The sequence below is a fragment of the Bemisia tabaci genome, chromosome 9, assembly GCF_918797505.1.
Source record: "Bemisia tabaci chromosome 9, PGI_BMITA_v3".
NCBI classification, from domain to species: domain Eukaryota; kingdom Metazoa; phylum Arthropoda; class Insecta; order Hemiptera; family Aleyrodidae; genus Bemisia; species Bemisia tabaci.
Window position 1 is genome coordinate 19,884,285 of NC_092801.1, and position 13,600 is coordinate 19,897,884.

General features: G+C 37.2%; 1 protein-coding gene across 1 annotated transcript; it reads right to left on the reverse strand.

Moving 5' to 3' along the window:
* Positions 1-924: 924 nt before the first annotated feature.
* Positions 925-12,249, reverse strand: ND-39 (NADH:ubiquinone oxidoreductase subunit 39). The gene is made up of 7 exons (XM_019048206.2): positions 12,096-12,249; positions 10,837-11,024; positions 8,241-8,537; positions 5,603-5,736; positions 4,578-4,739; positions 2,493-2,679; positions 925-1,231 (listed from the first exon to the last, which is right to left on the reverse strand). The coding sequence occupies exons 1-7, from the start codon at positions 12,133-12,135 to the stop codon at positions 1,052-1,054; spliced, it is 1,188 nt and encodes a 395-aa protein (XP_018903751.2). The 5' UTR covers positions 12,136-12,249; the 3' UTR covers positions 925-1,051.
* Between the last annotated feature and the right edge of the window lie 1,351 nt (positions 12,250-13,600).

The window sequence follows — 13,600 nt, forward strand, 5'->3', positions numbered from 1 at the left end:
CCGCAGTCCCTTTGCCCCGTCCTGATCACTAGACATACATCGACAATTTGATATTCAACGGCATTGTGCGTTAATTTCTCTTTTTCAGCGATGACCTCAATACTCTCTTCATTGTTGTGTTCACTTATTAATTTATCATCACATACTGTCCGAATTAAACTTTCTAACCATCCCTGACTTTTTCCTGAAATATTTGAATTTTCTGACTTTCCCTGACATTTCAATGAAACTTTCACTTTGATTTTTCTTTTAAATTACACTCACTTCTGTTAAATGCTAAACGCATTTTAATCCTTGACATTTTGCGTGAACTCTCTGACTTTAGCTAGTCGCCACAAATTCCTTAACTTTTCCGTTTTTCCATATGCTGGAAACTCTTTAGATATACTGATGTACACTTTAACAGGTTGTCTACCTATACCTTATCATTCTAATTCCTTGCTTTTTCAGTACTTTTACCTTGTTTTTTTCTTATTTTCCCGAAAATTCTTTTTCTTTGACAATTTTCATAAATCCTTGCAAATCCTCACCTCTTCCTTAATTGTTTTTCTTACCTCACTCACATTTTTAACTGTATTTAATTGGAAAAGTGAAATGATGAAATGACAAAAAAATAAACCGAAAAACAAGAGGAATCGAACCCGGAACTTGATGAATAGATTATGTTAGGGCATCGCATACCCCCAAGGCTACACTTTAAAGTTCATCACAAAAATCTTGAATTTCCGTACCTTTTCATTAAAATTCCGTACCGACATTCTAAACTCCGTGCTTTTTCCATATATCCGTGCTTTGCGGTGTATCTGTGCTTTTTCCGTACAGTAGACACCCAGTTAAAAAGTTTAATACAGCTTATCAACTTCAAAGAATCCTTAGAGGCAATTTCAAACCAAAATGCGTTTTAGAAGGTTTGATGTACAAATATAAAATAGTAAACAATGATTTATTTTTACTGGGTAATTTTAGAACAATCTTGATGGAAAGACAACAAAATGGCAGGCCAGTAATGCAATAATAACAACTTATGACTAAAATTTACATGAAGAGACTTTCAAGCGTTTTCTACTGTCGGTAGACTTCGTTCAGGCCATTCGCCCGGGGTTTCATCATAGTATAGGAATGCTCGGAATGGTCGCACTTCCCATGGAACTTGGAGCTCATAATCCGTAAGCTTAATGTCTAAATCTTCTAGAGTAGGCAGGGACTTGTCGATAACATCAGAGATAGAGTCCTGGAAAAATAGAGGAGCAAAACATTGAAAATAGCCAGTTTATGCATGGGATGGATTCCAACTGAAGGGCCGTCCATAAAACAAGTCACCTATTTTTTTCAATTTTTCGACCCCCCCCCCCCCCCCCTCTCCTTCATCGTATCTAACAGTCATCCACTGCTAGACCCCTCCTAAAAATTACGTCATCCATAAGCGTAACCTCCCCCCCCCCCCTCTCCACAGTAGTTTAACAGATGAACAGCATATTATTAGTACCCACCAAGTCTGTATTAAAGTTGTTTGTCCTGTGTAGATAAATATTTTCCCAGACATCTAGTTCCCTTGGGTTGTTTACTTCTTTCTTTAAAATAGGTTTTTGTGCTATTTCATGCTTTCCTAGCCAATAATGATGCGCTACTGCTGATCTTTCTACTTTTTCATACTTAATATTGTCAGTGTTCTTTAAATCTGAATTCTAGAGACATTTTTGCCTGCCCTAAGTAAATTTTATTACATGTATCACATTTAATTTCGTAGATGCCTGATTTTTCCAAAACTTCTGTATTTTCCTTGCCTATGTTTTTACTTAGTTAGTTTGTCAAATTACATCTGTTGATGAAAGTAAGGTTTATTTTAAATTTTCCGAAAATCATTTGAAATTTGTGATGGGCTATTGAGTAGTAGGCGAATTTTTACCATCTGAATTCATCTTTCCCTTGGCTTAAAGTTAAGATAGTTTCCATTCTTTCTTTATCTTCGACTTTTTTCATAATTTTAATTATCTCTTGCAGTTTGAAACCGTTTTCCCCTCCAATCTCAATTATCTATTTTCTTTCTCTTTTTTCATTGCTTAGGACCCTAGCCATCCTTGTACCCATGCTTCTGTAGGCCACTGCCTTGTGGGTGGCTGGATTGAATAATTTGGCATGAATATAATTTTGGCTTGAGGTTGGTATTCTCTGTAAATATATATCAAATTCAATGTGGTTTCCTTTTCAAATATATATAATTTTGCTCTAAACTCTAAGCTCTGAAGTGCGTCTTAATTAATTAAATTCTACCGCAAATTAGTAACAAAATTTTACAAAAATTTTTAACCTGAACACATGCTCTACAACAAAAAATGTTATGAAATCTATCCAACTTTTCGAAAATATTAATTTAATTGGTCTATTATTTTACTTACAGGTGAAACTTATTTTCAATAATAGTATTAGCAATGATAGTTGATTAATAATTAATGATTAATTTTGCAATAATAGTATTAGCTCATAACACTTACTCGCTCAATCTTATCCGTTATCATGTGGCCTACTGGGTTTCCGTACAATCTACCGAAGAACCATAGCCGGGCCCAAACAGTTGGGTCAAAGCGCAAGTCCCAGCGCCTGTAGCCCCATATATCCGGGTCTCGTCGCATCACCCAGTAAGTCCAATCCATCAAATCTGACATATAGTAACGCTTGGGTCTGTCAAAAAGGAAGAATTCAATTTTTAGTAAGTCTTCGACATGGATTACAACAGCATACCAGAAGAGAGTTAAGGCCTCAAGAAGCCATTATCAATTGGCAAATCAGACATTTTTCTGTGAGATAAATACGCGAGATTGCAAGAAGTAGTCCGTACTTAGAAACTTTTAACACTCCCAGGGATGAAATTTAGGGACTCATAAAGTGATACTGACAGTTTCTCCGGATCACTAGATGATCAGGACTTCAAAATTTAAAATAAGTCTTCTTCTTCTTCTAACGACTAGGGCATAGCCTTGTTTGTCAGGCCATCAAGTAACGAGCACAAGAAACTATATGTAAGTACATATATTAAACATCTAAAAATCACTTAAAATAAAGGACTCGTCAAATCGATAAAAACAGCATAAAATCGTCAATCATCCTCAGGAGGAGAGAACCAGCTTTGAGCCCATCTCTTGGACAGTCGTCCAGGTAATCTTTTTCCTATGGGTTGTCCAGTCATACAAATTTCTGCTAGTCACTCTTCATCCATTCGGTCAACGTGCTCCGACCACATCTTTCCCCTCACTCTGTTCCACTTGCCTAAATCTTGCATCTCAAGAGCGTCCCTGATGCACTTGCTGGTCTGCCAATCCCAAAGTGTAAAACAGAGACAAGAGACCCTCTACTGGCCTCTTAGCGACAGGTGGAAGCTTTTACTTTCGGGGTTTCAACAATTCCTTATAGACAATTTTAAGGGAGCAACAGTCATCACCCTAATTTCGGCTGTTGGCTTACTTACATGGTTGATGATGAGCTTCGGATGACATCATGAGCCAAACAAGTTTCCCAAACGTTGGCCATTTACGGCGTGTTTGCTAAACGAAACTGCCAACACGTTGTTGAACATCAACCATGTAGGTAAGTCAACAGTAGAGTGCTGAAGACCCGAAAGTAAAAGCTTCCACAATGGCAAAGATACTAGTGGAGGGTCTCTGGTCTCTGGTGTAAAACCAGCTATTTTTCTTAGAACTTTCATCTCAACGGTGCGAAATTGGTGCGCTTGGTTTCAGCCCTAGTCCCTGCAGCAAACATTAACACCGGCCTAACAATGGTCTTGTAGACCCTGAATTTACTCTCCCGAGCCATATATTTAGTGCGTCACACCATCTCGTTGACACAACCAGCAATTCTTGCAGCTTTCAGTACCTGGTCTTCCACTTCGGACCTCAAGTCCTTCATACTTGTCGGCAACGCTCCTAGATACTTGAACTCCATCATTTGTTCTATCATACAACCATCTACTTCTAACTTGCATCTTATGGGGCTCCTACTGATCACCATGCTTTTTGCCTTAATGACAGACACCTTCATGTTGTATTTTTTGGCTGTTAGATTAAATGTATGCAAGATTCTCTGCAGTTCATCTTCCGAATCTGCTATCAGCACGGCATCGTCAGCATAGCAGATGATGTTAATGTTAAATCAAGTAATATTCAAAGCTTTTAAAGCATAACACAAAGAGGAAGAGGCTAATCATTCACTTGAGAAGCTATATCAAAACTACAGGGAAAATATGACAACTGCTCATCTCACAGAGTTGTATTTCGAACAGGGTATCCCAGAATTAAACGACCAAACTGCAGTAGTTTATTCTATATTATTCTAATCTTGAAGTTTATTCGATATTCAGGAGTAGAGCATAACTCTTTGTGCTCTTAGCGCTGAAAAATTTATTTGTAGTTAAAATTTTCCACTCCGAAGCAGAATTTTAGCATAAGTATTTATTATCATGATTATTGTTTTGTTTTGTTTCTTTTCATTATTCTACTTAAAGCTGACACATTTGTGATTGCCGTATATGTGCACAGATGATAAAAATATATTTTTATTTATATATATTGATTATTACATACCCAACAGCTTGATAGATTTTACCGGCTGAGCTTGGGTCCTGAGCAGCGTTGGCGATTGCTTGAGCTACATCTCCTACATAGACAGGTTGCTTAATTGTCTCCTCTCCTTTTTTCCATAAAGACAAAACTTTCCCTGTGCGCCGCGGCAAACACTGGAAATGGCTATAAAAATAGAACAATACATCAAGTTTTTTTCTCATAAACATATAAAAAAAAGAAATACTTTAAACTTTTCTGTGCTATGAAAAATTTCTTTTTGAGTGACAAAGAAAGAAAGAAAAAAAAAACTCAGGGGACTGAAAATGAAACAATAGAAATAGTGGAATGGACCTTGCAAATCAAAAGAAAGCAATCAAAAGGAGGTTGCGCAGTGGCTGAGTAGCCTGCGTATCAGCTCCACTTATCAACATAAGATTCACCCCGGTCACCTCAAAATGAGCAGTGGCGTAGTAAGTAGTCTAAGCAAGTAGTCTAAGACGTCGAAAGTGCCCACATGTCTCAAGATGTGGGTTTGATTCCACCTCCTTAGCTATTTAATTATGACCTGATTATCATCATTCGTTGTTTTACTGCAATGTTTCATTAATCAGTCATTGCAAAACGCGTCCTATTGACTCCAAATTTTTTTTTCTTCATTCATTAAAAACAAAAATCATTTCATTCTAAAAGTGAAGAATACCTCATATAGTAATTTTTTAGGGGAAAAATAAAACCAACATTGATAGGAGGCTAAAAATAGGGCTGCAAAGCGGCCCATTGATGCTGCGGAGCGCCTTCAGGGGGTTGGGCCGCGTAGCGACCAGGGCGCGTGGCCCCCAAGTATTTTACACTGTAGAATACAGGAAATTCGCGGACTCATTTTCGCCAAAATTGTCAGTTAGGCGGTGCTGTTCCTTGGTCATCAATATGTATAATTTGCTTCTAATTGATGTAAATTTAATATTTTCTTTTCTAAGACTGTTTGCTACAAAAAAAGTCAGAAAATGATTCCACTCTCAACAGGTGAAGTATTGCTTGCATCTTACCTCAAGAAGCTATCATCTTGCCCATAGATATTTGCTGGTCTAAATATTGTTGCCTCTGGGAACTCTTCTAAGACTGCATGTTCACCCTCCCACTTTGTTTTCAGAAACTCACTTCCGTTCTTCAAAAATGCTCTCTGCAAAGATAAAACTAGGGTTAAAAATTACTTGGTAAAAAATATAAATATAGTGAGTATGAATGAGATTTAATCCAGAGACATGCTTCCGAATTTTCGATTGTTACAGGAAAGGAGGAGTATCGTTTTGGGCCTTTTCCGGCCCACCTGGATTTTGCTGAATGTTTCATATTTTCAAAGTACTAATCCTAGGTAGACTTTATGCCAAATATATTACCGAACAAAGCCCATGCAGAGGTGCAACAACGCCTCAAACCCAGAACCTCGGCATCGAAACATAGTTATTTTCGTCAACTTTTTCGACTGTTATCACTCTTTCAGCAGATGATTCCTATGTATTTTTTTGCGTACTTTCTGTTTCTGGCCTTTTTAAAGGCCTCCGATAAATTTTAAGGGGTCATATGGCCCATTGTTGCCATTTTTGGCCCATTTTTAGGGGTTTTTTCAATTTTACACACGCAGAAATCAATTCAAACTAAGAACCGTGTACGTTTTTGAAAAGAACGCAAAGAAATGAATAAAAAATGTTCAGTGAAACTTTTGCCTACGTTGTCAAATTTTCGAGAAAAATCGTCCCAAAGAGTCAAAAATGGCAAAAATTCGATAAATTGCCACGCTTAAGGTTCAAGAAAGTGGAGTACAACTTTTATATTGACGTACGTAACAGCTCTTACCTATATATACAACATATCAAAATATTATAGTTGTACCTGGATTCCCACGATGTGAAAATTGACCGGGATGATGATTTTAGCGGCCATTCTTTACTTGAAGGTAGCTCTTTTGAATGTTTCTCGACCTTAGTCACCCTCTATGGGTCTGTACTATATGTATTTTTCTACGTACTTTTCATATCTGGCCATAAAAATTGCTTCCTGTGAATTTTAAAAGGCGTAACGGTCCATTGTTGCCAATTTTCACCATATTTAGGGGTTTTTTCAAGTTTACATGTGTGAAACTTAATTTAATCTAAAAACCGTGTACATTTTCGGAAAGAACGTAAAAAAATACATAAAATGTGATTTATAACTTTTCCCTACGTTGCCAAGTTTTCGAGAAAAATCGTCCTGAAGCGCCAAAAATGCCAAAAATTGGATTAATCATCACGTCAAAGGTTCTAGAAAGTGAATTATGACTTTCATGCGGATCGTGGGACACTTTCTCCACGCATTTTCTGTTGTTGGTATATTTGGCCTGTAGCAAGCATCTTGAGAACCAAGGATTATCTCGAGGTTACAGGAATAAAGAGGTGAACTGAAGTGAAGGATAAGGTAAAAGCACCTTGAGGGTCCGTTTTGTCACATTCATCTGAGCCATTACATGTTCCGTGAGACGCACTGCAATTTTCCATTTCCGATACGTTATTTGTAGTGAAATAAAACTAAATATTCACTTCCTGGAACCTTCGACTTTCGAACCGGCCGGAAAAGGCCCAAAACGATACTCCTCCTTTTGAGCTCCTTTTGCTGAAATTTGAAAAGCAGCCTAAAACTTCCAAAATATCATGGTATAAGTTGGCCGATGAAAATCATGATTTTTCTGGTATGACTTGGACGTATTTCTACTAAACAGAACAAGCCTCAATTTCAGTTCCTTTTGATGACTAAGAAATCTCGGAGAGCACGTTCTGTCGAACGGAACTAAGCACCATCAAAAAGCATTGTAAGCATAGGACGGGCAGAGCTAATCCAACCCCTCCTCCTCCCTCCTTCCCTCTATGGCGCTTAGAAGCGCAAAGACACAGAGGTGGACGAGAAATAATATTTTCTGATTTAGTATTGGGTTAGACATAGCTTATCAGCTTTGGCTACGTACAAAGACATGTGTTTAAGCCGAACCTAAATTTTAACTGGTGTGAATAATAAAAAAAAGTCAAAAGTCCGCAAGAGTGCTTCCAAAGAGCATTCATGCATTAAAGTGGATTAAATTAATACCAATTGCATTTTCTTACATTCAGAAAACATTAATACCTACCGATGGTGGAATTATTCGGGAAAATAGACATTAATTTGAACACTAAATATTGGCTAAACCGGTGGGGGGATAGCAATTTTTTATTGCTGAAACGATCCTAATTTTTGTCAATTTTTAACCAAACGTGTTTATCTTCATTTCAATCAATAGCTTTTGAATTTGTATTTCAAATGAAACAACGATCAACCCTCTTGCTAGCTAACTTTTTGTAATACAAAACCAGTTACGGAACTTTTTGGACACTCTGTGTATGAAAGTAAATCAATCAAATAAAAAAAAGTTCATTGTAGATAAATGGATTTTTTCCAATCAATATGTCCATTTTCTAAGAGTAGAGAAGATACTTTAGTGAAACTAGCGGAAAAAATTCTTTTAAAATCGACTTTAGGGTAAAAACTATAATAGTATTGAATAAGTTTTGAATTTTCTCTTATAAATGACTAATAAGAAGAATAGTACATTTGAGATCATGAAGATGAAACAATGAAATGACTTTAGTTACAAAAACAAAAGATGTGAAGTCCTCCAACCTGAGGTTTTTCTGCAACATTCAATGATGAAACATGGATGAGTCTCGGGACACCGGTCTCCTTGGCAATTCTAGCAATCCTGCGCGCTGCGTCAACGTGGACATCGCGATACTTGAAATTCCTGGTTTCCCAGTCGCAACCGATCAAGTTGATGACTACATTAGAGTATTTCAGGGCATTGTAAATTGCAATTTCGTCGCGAACATCAAACTCCTCTTGGAACAAGACTTGTCCGAGATCTCCCGCCAGTTTCAAATTTCTCACGTTGTATGCATCGCACCTGAAGGGTATGATCAGCTGAAATCGGATAAGTATTCAATGATAAAATACCAAACTTTCAAAACATTACTTTTCTTTTCAAACATACTTAGTTTCTCATTATACTACAAAAACATTTTTACTACCTTACTTGCAACCCTTTTTCAAACACTGGAAGCTCTCAGTTGATTTTTTAACTCACAGAACATTGATGTTTCTGCACTGGGGGAATGTTAAAAAATCCAAAACTTACAAGAGATAGACCAAATTACAGCTCAATGATTTTGGTACTGGTCGATGGTTTATGAAAGTTTATGAACTAGCAGTTGCTTTGCATCTGCAAATGGACCATCGCAATGTCATACAGAATCAAAAGGAAACAGGTTGTAGCAGCTTCTGAGCATGCTGCAGCTCTACCACTTGTTATCAAGCAGCTTTAGAGCTCACTGGTCCGCTAGAATAGCTAAGTAGTTAATGGCTAAGATTTCATCTAGTTTGGCTAGTGAACAATGATTGGAATTTGCAGGGCTGAGTACAAAAATTGTTTTGCTTTCCTTCCCAATTTCTCCCTCTCTCCTAACTGTGCCTAAAGTAAAAACCGTTTTCCTTACCTTTTCTTCTTTCCATTTTTTTTTGCTGTTTATTATTTCCTGATTTTGCACTCACCCCACTTTCCCACTAACCACCGGACTTGTTGCAAAGTTGGACGAATTTATATGTTTGATTCACCTTACAAAAGACACGCTTGCAACTTGATATGTTGTCATGTTGATATTGTCTTCTTGTTACACAGGTATGATCAACAAGCCATCTTTTGGAAGGTAGAATATCATTTAAAATCGTTAGCAATTGCAGTGGATGGTAGAGCAGTAAGATTAGAAAATAGAGAAACATTGCAGAAATAGAAAAAAGAGGGGGTAACCAAAACGTTTCTGGTAGAGGGAATGTCAGGAGAGGGAGAAATCAGGCAGGAAAGCACAAATATTATGTTTGGCTGTGGAAGTTTGAACCATCGTCAAGCAGCTGAAGTTGACTAAATTACAACTGCTAACCTTTCAGTTATACTAGCTGATACATGAGCAATCTGTTCCGAGGGTGAACTAGATAATGGGTAGCAGTCGGCTGATTGTTGAAATTGATGGATAAAGCAGTAGACAAAGAAGACATTGGGAGTATGGAGCGATCCTATTGGTTGAAATGGGTGGTTCTTATAGACTGAGGGGGTAAATGATGGACGAACTATAGGGTTGCCGTTAGTCAGTCTACTACCTACCTCCTATGTTCATTGCAACTACCCGCTTCCTCCGATAGGATATCTCCATATCCCTGTTGTCTCCTTTGTCTATAAATTTTAACAATCAGCCAGCAGCACTGAGACAAATTTAGACGTACTTAAATTTAAATCAAAAGGAACAATATCCATTCTGGAGTGAGCTGGGAGATCCACAAGAATACATGTATGATAGAGACAAAGTCACATGGGAAATAGTTCCTTTTTATTTAGACGAGTCTATTCAGACCCTACTCTGCAGGCTGATTGTTGAAATTGATAGACAAAGCTATTGACAAAGGAGACAACAGGGATATGGAGGGATGCTATTGGTGGAAGCGGGTGGTTGCATTGCAATGGACATCAGAGGTAGGTAATAAACTAACTGACAGCGATCCGCGAGAGACCTTAAAGTTAGTCCATCATTTACCCCCTTTGGCTATAAGAACCACCCATTTCAACCAATAGGATTGCTCCATACTCCCTGTGTCTTCTTTGTCTAAAGCTTTGTCTATCATTTTCAAAGATCAGCCTGCTGGCCTATTTTCCTTCGATTTTAAAGGACATTGAGAGGTCCATTTGCCGGGAGGAAAAAACTGGTTGTTCGCAGATTATCATGAACCATCGGTAAGTGTCAAAATTATCCAAATCAGACATAGCATGACAGAGTAATCTCTTCAATGGTGAGTAAGCTACCAAAAATAAGTCAAGAGTAAATTTTAATAATTTTATACCGTGATAATCAAACTCATTATTATGTTTGTCACAGACATCAAAATCTTCTTGGAGTAGTAATAAGTACTAATGAGACACACCATGGAAAAAAATCATTTGCAACCTTAAAAAATTCCTCAGAGCACTTTTCAATTTATTTGCTTGTTTATATATCCTCTTTGGATGACATTTTGTTAAAAAGTCTGACGCAATTGTGTTTAAGTGTCCTTCTTTTCCATTCTTATATTATCTGCATTTCTGCTAGTATATCCAAAAGTATTTCTGTGGAAAACAAAGAGAAACCAGATTCAGACTATACAGCTGTGATGGTATTTTTTTTAAAAAAAATCTTACCTGTGTGCCTACTTTCCCAAGTCTGTTGCACAGGACTCTCCCCAAAAATCCATTAGCACCAAACACAGTTGCGACGATGCCATTGAAACTGGAGCGGCCACCAGTGCCTTTTTTGAGTGCTGACGGCAAGACAATTTTTTTGCCATCGCTGTAAAATGCTACTGAAATTGCAGGCCCAGCTTGCGCTCCTACAAAAAATAAAAAATGAAACTGACATCAAAAACCAGAAACACTGCCTCTGAAATATGCTGTACACAGCTAAGTACAGGATTTTAGAAGTATGCTCCTGTGAAAGAACCTTGGAATATTCTTAGGAATATGATAAAATAATGCGACATTACTGCCCTTTCCGTTTACGTCTAAGGGCATACCAATAATTTGACATTCTGGTTTGAATATAGTTACCATGGAATATCGATGCAAATTAAGAATACTCAGCAGACAGACGTTGATGAAAAAATTGGAACACTTAACAACAAGAAGAGTCAATAGGTACAAGGAAACCAACAAATTAACTGTTGACTTTATTTAACAGTACATTCGGAGGGAGGTTACTGGGAAAGTCCCTTCAATGGTAAGAAATGGAAGGAAGAGAGACATTGTTAAATTGTCATTTCTAAACCTTTCTCCTTTTGTTCACTCATCAGTGAATATTCGTCAAAAAGTTCAAAGAGATATTGGATCAATTCCCTTTTGGAAATAAGCTACACACAGAGGTTTCAAAATTTTGCTACATGGATGTAAAGTTTTCCACTTTAGTCATCCTTCTCTATTAAGGGTGCGAGATCTCAAATTCATTTTGATCATATCAATCAACAGCCTGACTTGCACCCAAACCACAGCAGATGAAGCCAAGCTTTGATTTCCTACTACCTCACTACCAACAGTCAAAATATTAATGTTCTTTAAGAGATCAAGTTTCTTGCTAAAGATGCTAGACGGCCTTTATAGCTAACTTTGCATGTCCAGAAGTATCAAAATTGCTCAAAGGTGCGCTACTACCATTAGTCGATTCGAGGCGAAAAGAAGGTTACATTCATGACTGAAGCTAAGAAACGTGTACTGCAACATTTTATCTGGCTCTGCGGACTCTCCAAATTACCGAAGTTACAAGCAGAGTTCTAAATTCAAGCAAAATTGAGAAACATTTGGAGGTCACTACTTGTGGACATGGGCTTAAAAATATGATGAAGTGTGTAGGGAAAAAATTAAGTTTAAAATTGAAGCGAAAATTTTGAAAAGTAAAAAAAGAAACTTACTTAATAGCTGCGGCACCGAATTGAGGGCTAGTGCCGTCATTTTTAAGATCTAAAAATTAGTTGGCTGATTAGTTTGTTGATGCAGCCATAACCTCCAAAGAACTGTGAGGCTGACATCGATATTACAGCGTTGCCAAACCAGTCTAATCAAAGTTCAACGCGGCAAAATTTAAATTCAAGAACAAGAATTCAATTGCATGCACTTCTCGGTGCATAAATGAAGAGCTTCCATTCCCTTTCAATATTTAGAATGAACTACTAAAAATATTAACTTCATAATTTTATATCAGAGATGACCTGAAAAAAATACCACTTCTGCTGACTGTTTTAAAATTTTGCTTCTTTCATCCAATTTGAACTGAAAATTGAACAGTAGTTTAAAGTAAGTAAAATGACCATAAGTGACAAGTACCTATCTTAAGTAAAGAAAAACCTTTTTTCTTATACTCCTTTTCTGAGGAATTTTTCTTTGTACATGTTTCGAGGCTTCACTCCCAAGAATTTACACTCAATAATGAACAAGTAGGTTCAATTTTGGGTGCGATGAACACTGATAGATTCTTTATGACAGAGTTCAGCAAAGGGGACAATATTAGGGGGGGATAAAATAAATGAATATATCAAAGTTTAAAAGGATTACCTCTACATCACTTAGTGCAAAAAAGTCAAGTTTCCAAAAATCTGCTCCTCGAGTGCAGTTCAAAATTTGAATCTGCTCAAGCCCCGACTGAAAATATCCATTTTCCAATTAAGATTTAAAAACTGGGTAATGTTGTACTTAGATCTTAACCTGTTCCCGTGTTAATTTAATATCATATGTGAGGGATCCGTTTTCAGAGTTAATCGTGCACAAGGCTCCTTCACATAGCTTTAGGCCGCAAATTGGAGAAAACTCATCTTTTTAACTCTCACTCTCGCGTCTTATGAGTATTTTATCACTTTTTGAAGGGACTGAACAGGTCTAGTTTACAGAAATGGAGATGCTGCATGTGTGAGGAATTTGCGATTTGACTATTGATTCTTACATAAAAGTTCACGAGAAACAAGATGGTGCCACTGGTTTTCTCTGAAATTAACTCCCAAGCTCAAAAAAAGCTCTCAAGTTAAGCCCAAGTTGGAGGGTATATCCCACGCTATCCCTAGAGTCTTCGTCTACATCAAGATAAACTCTCCTTGCGAAGATAGGGAGCAAATACATTGACAAAAGCCTCTGCTCGTATTTTTTTTGAAATACAAATAACTGGAAAGTAAATTAAATGTTCATTTTGATAAGACAATGAACCACCGTAAAGGTGTCTCTGTTTTCCATTTAACTCTTAAAACTAAGCTTATATATTCGTTTTTGAGTGTCTTAAGGTCCCTTCAGACTTATCCATCCATCTCTCTTTGTTTTCTTTTCATAGGCCAGTATTAAGGGATTTCATGGTGAAATTAGAGTCGTGAGATTTAAATAATGCCTACACAACACCTGGGCACAGTTTTTAATGCTTGATCACTGCCCACAA

Coding starts and splice junctions, on each gene's coding strand:
- ND-39 (XM_019048206.2), bottom strand. CDS start 12,135: ATGACGGCACTAGCCCTCAATTCGGTGCCGCAGCTATTAA. Junction 11,025..12,095: donor TTCGGTGCCGCAGCTATTAA/GTAAGTTTCTTT, acceptor TATTTTTTGTAG/GAGCGCAAGCTGGGCCTGCA. Junction 5,737..8,240: donor ATGTTGCAGAAAAACCTCAG/GTTGGAGGACTT, acceptor TTATCTTTGCAG/AGAGCATTTTTGAAGAACGG.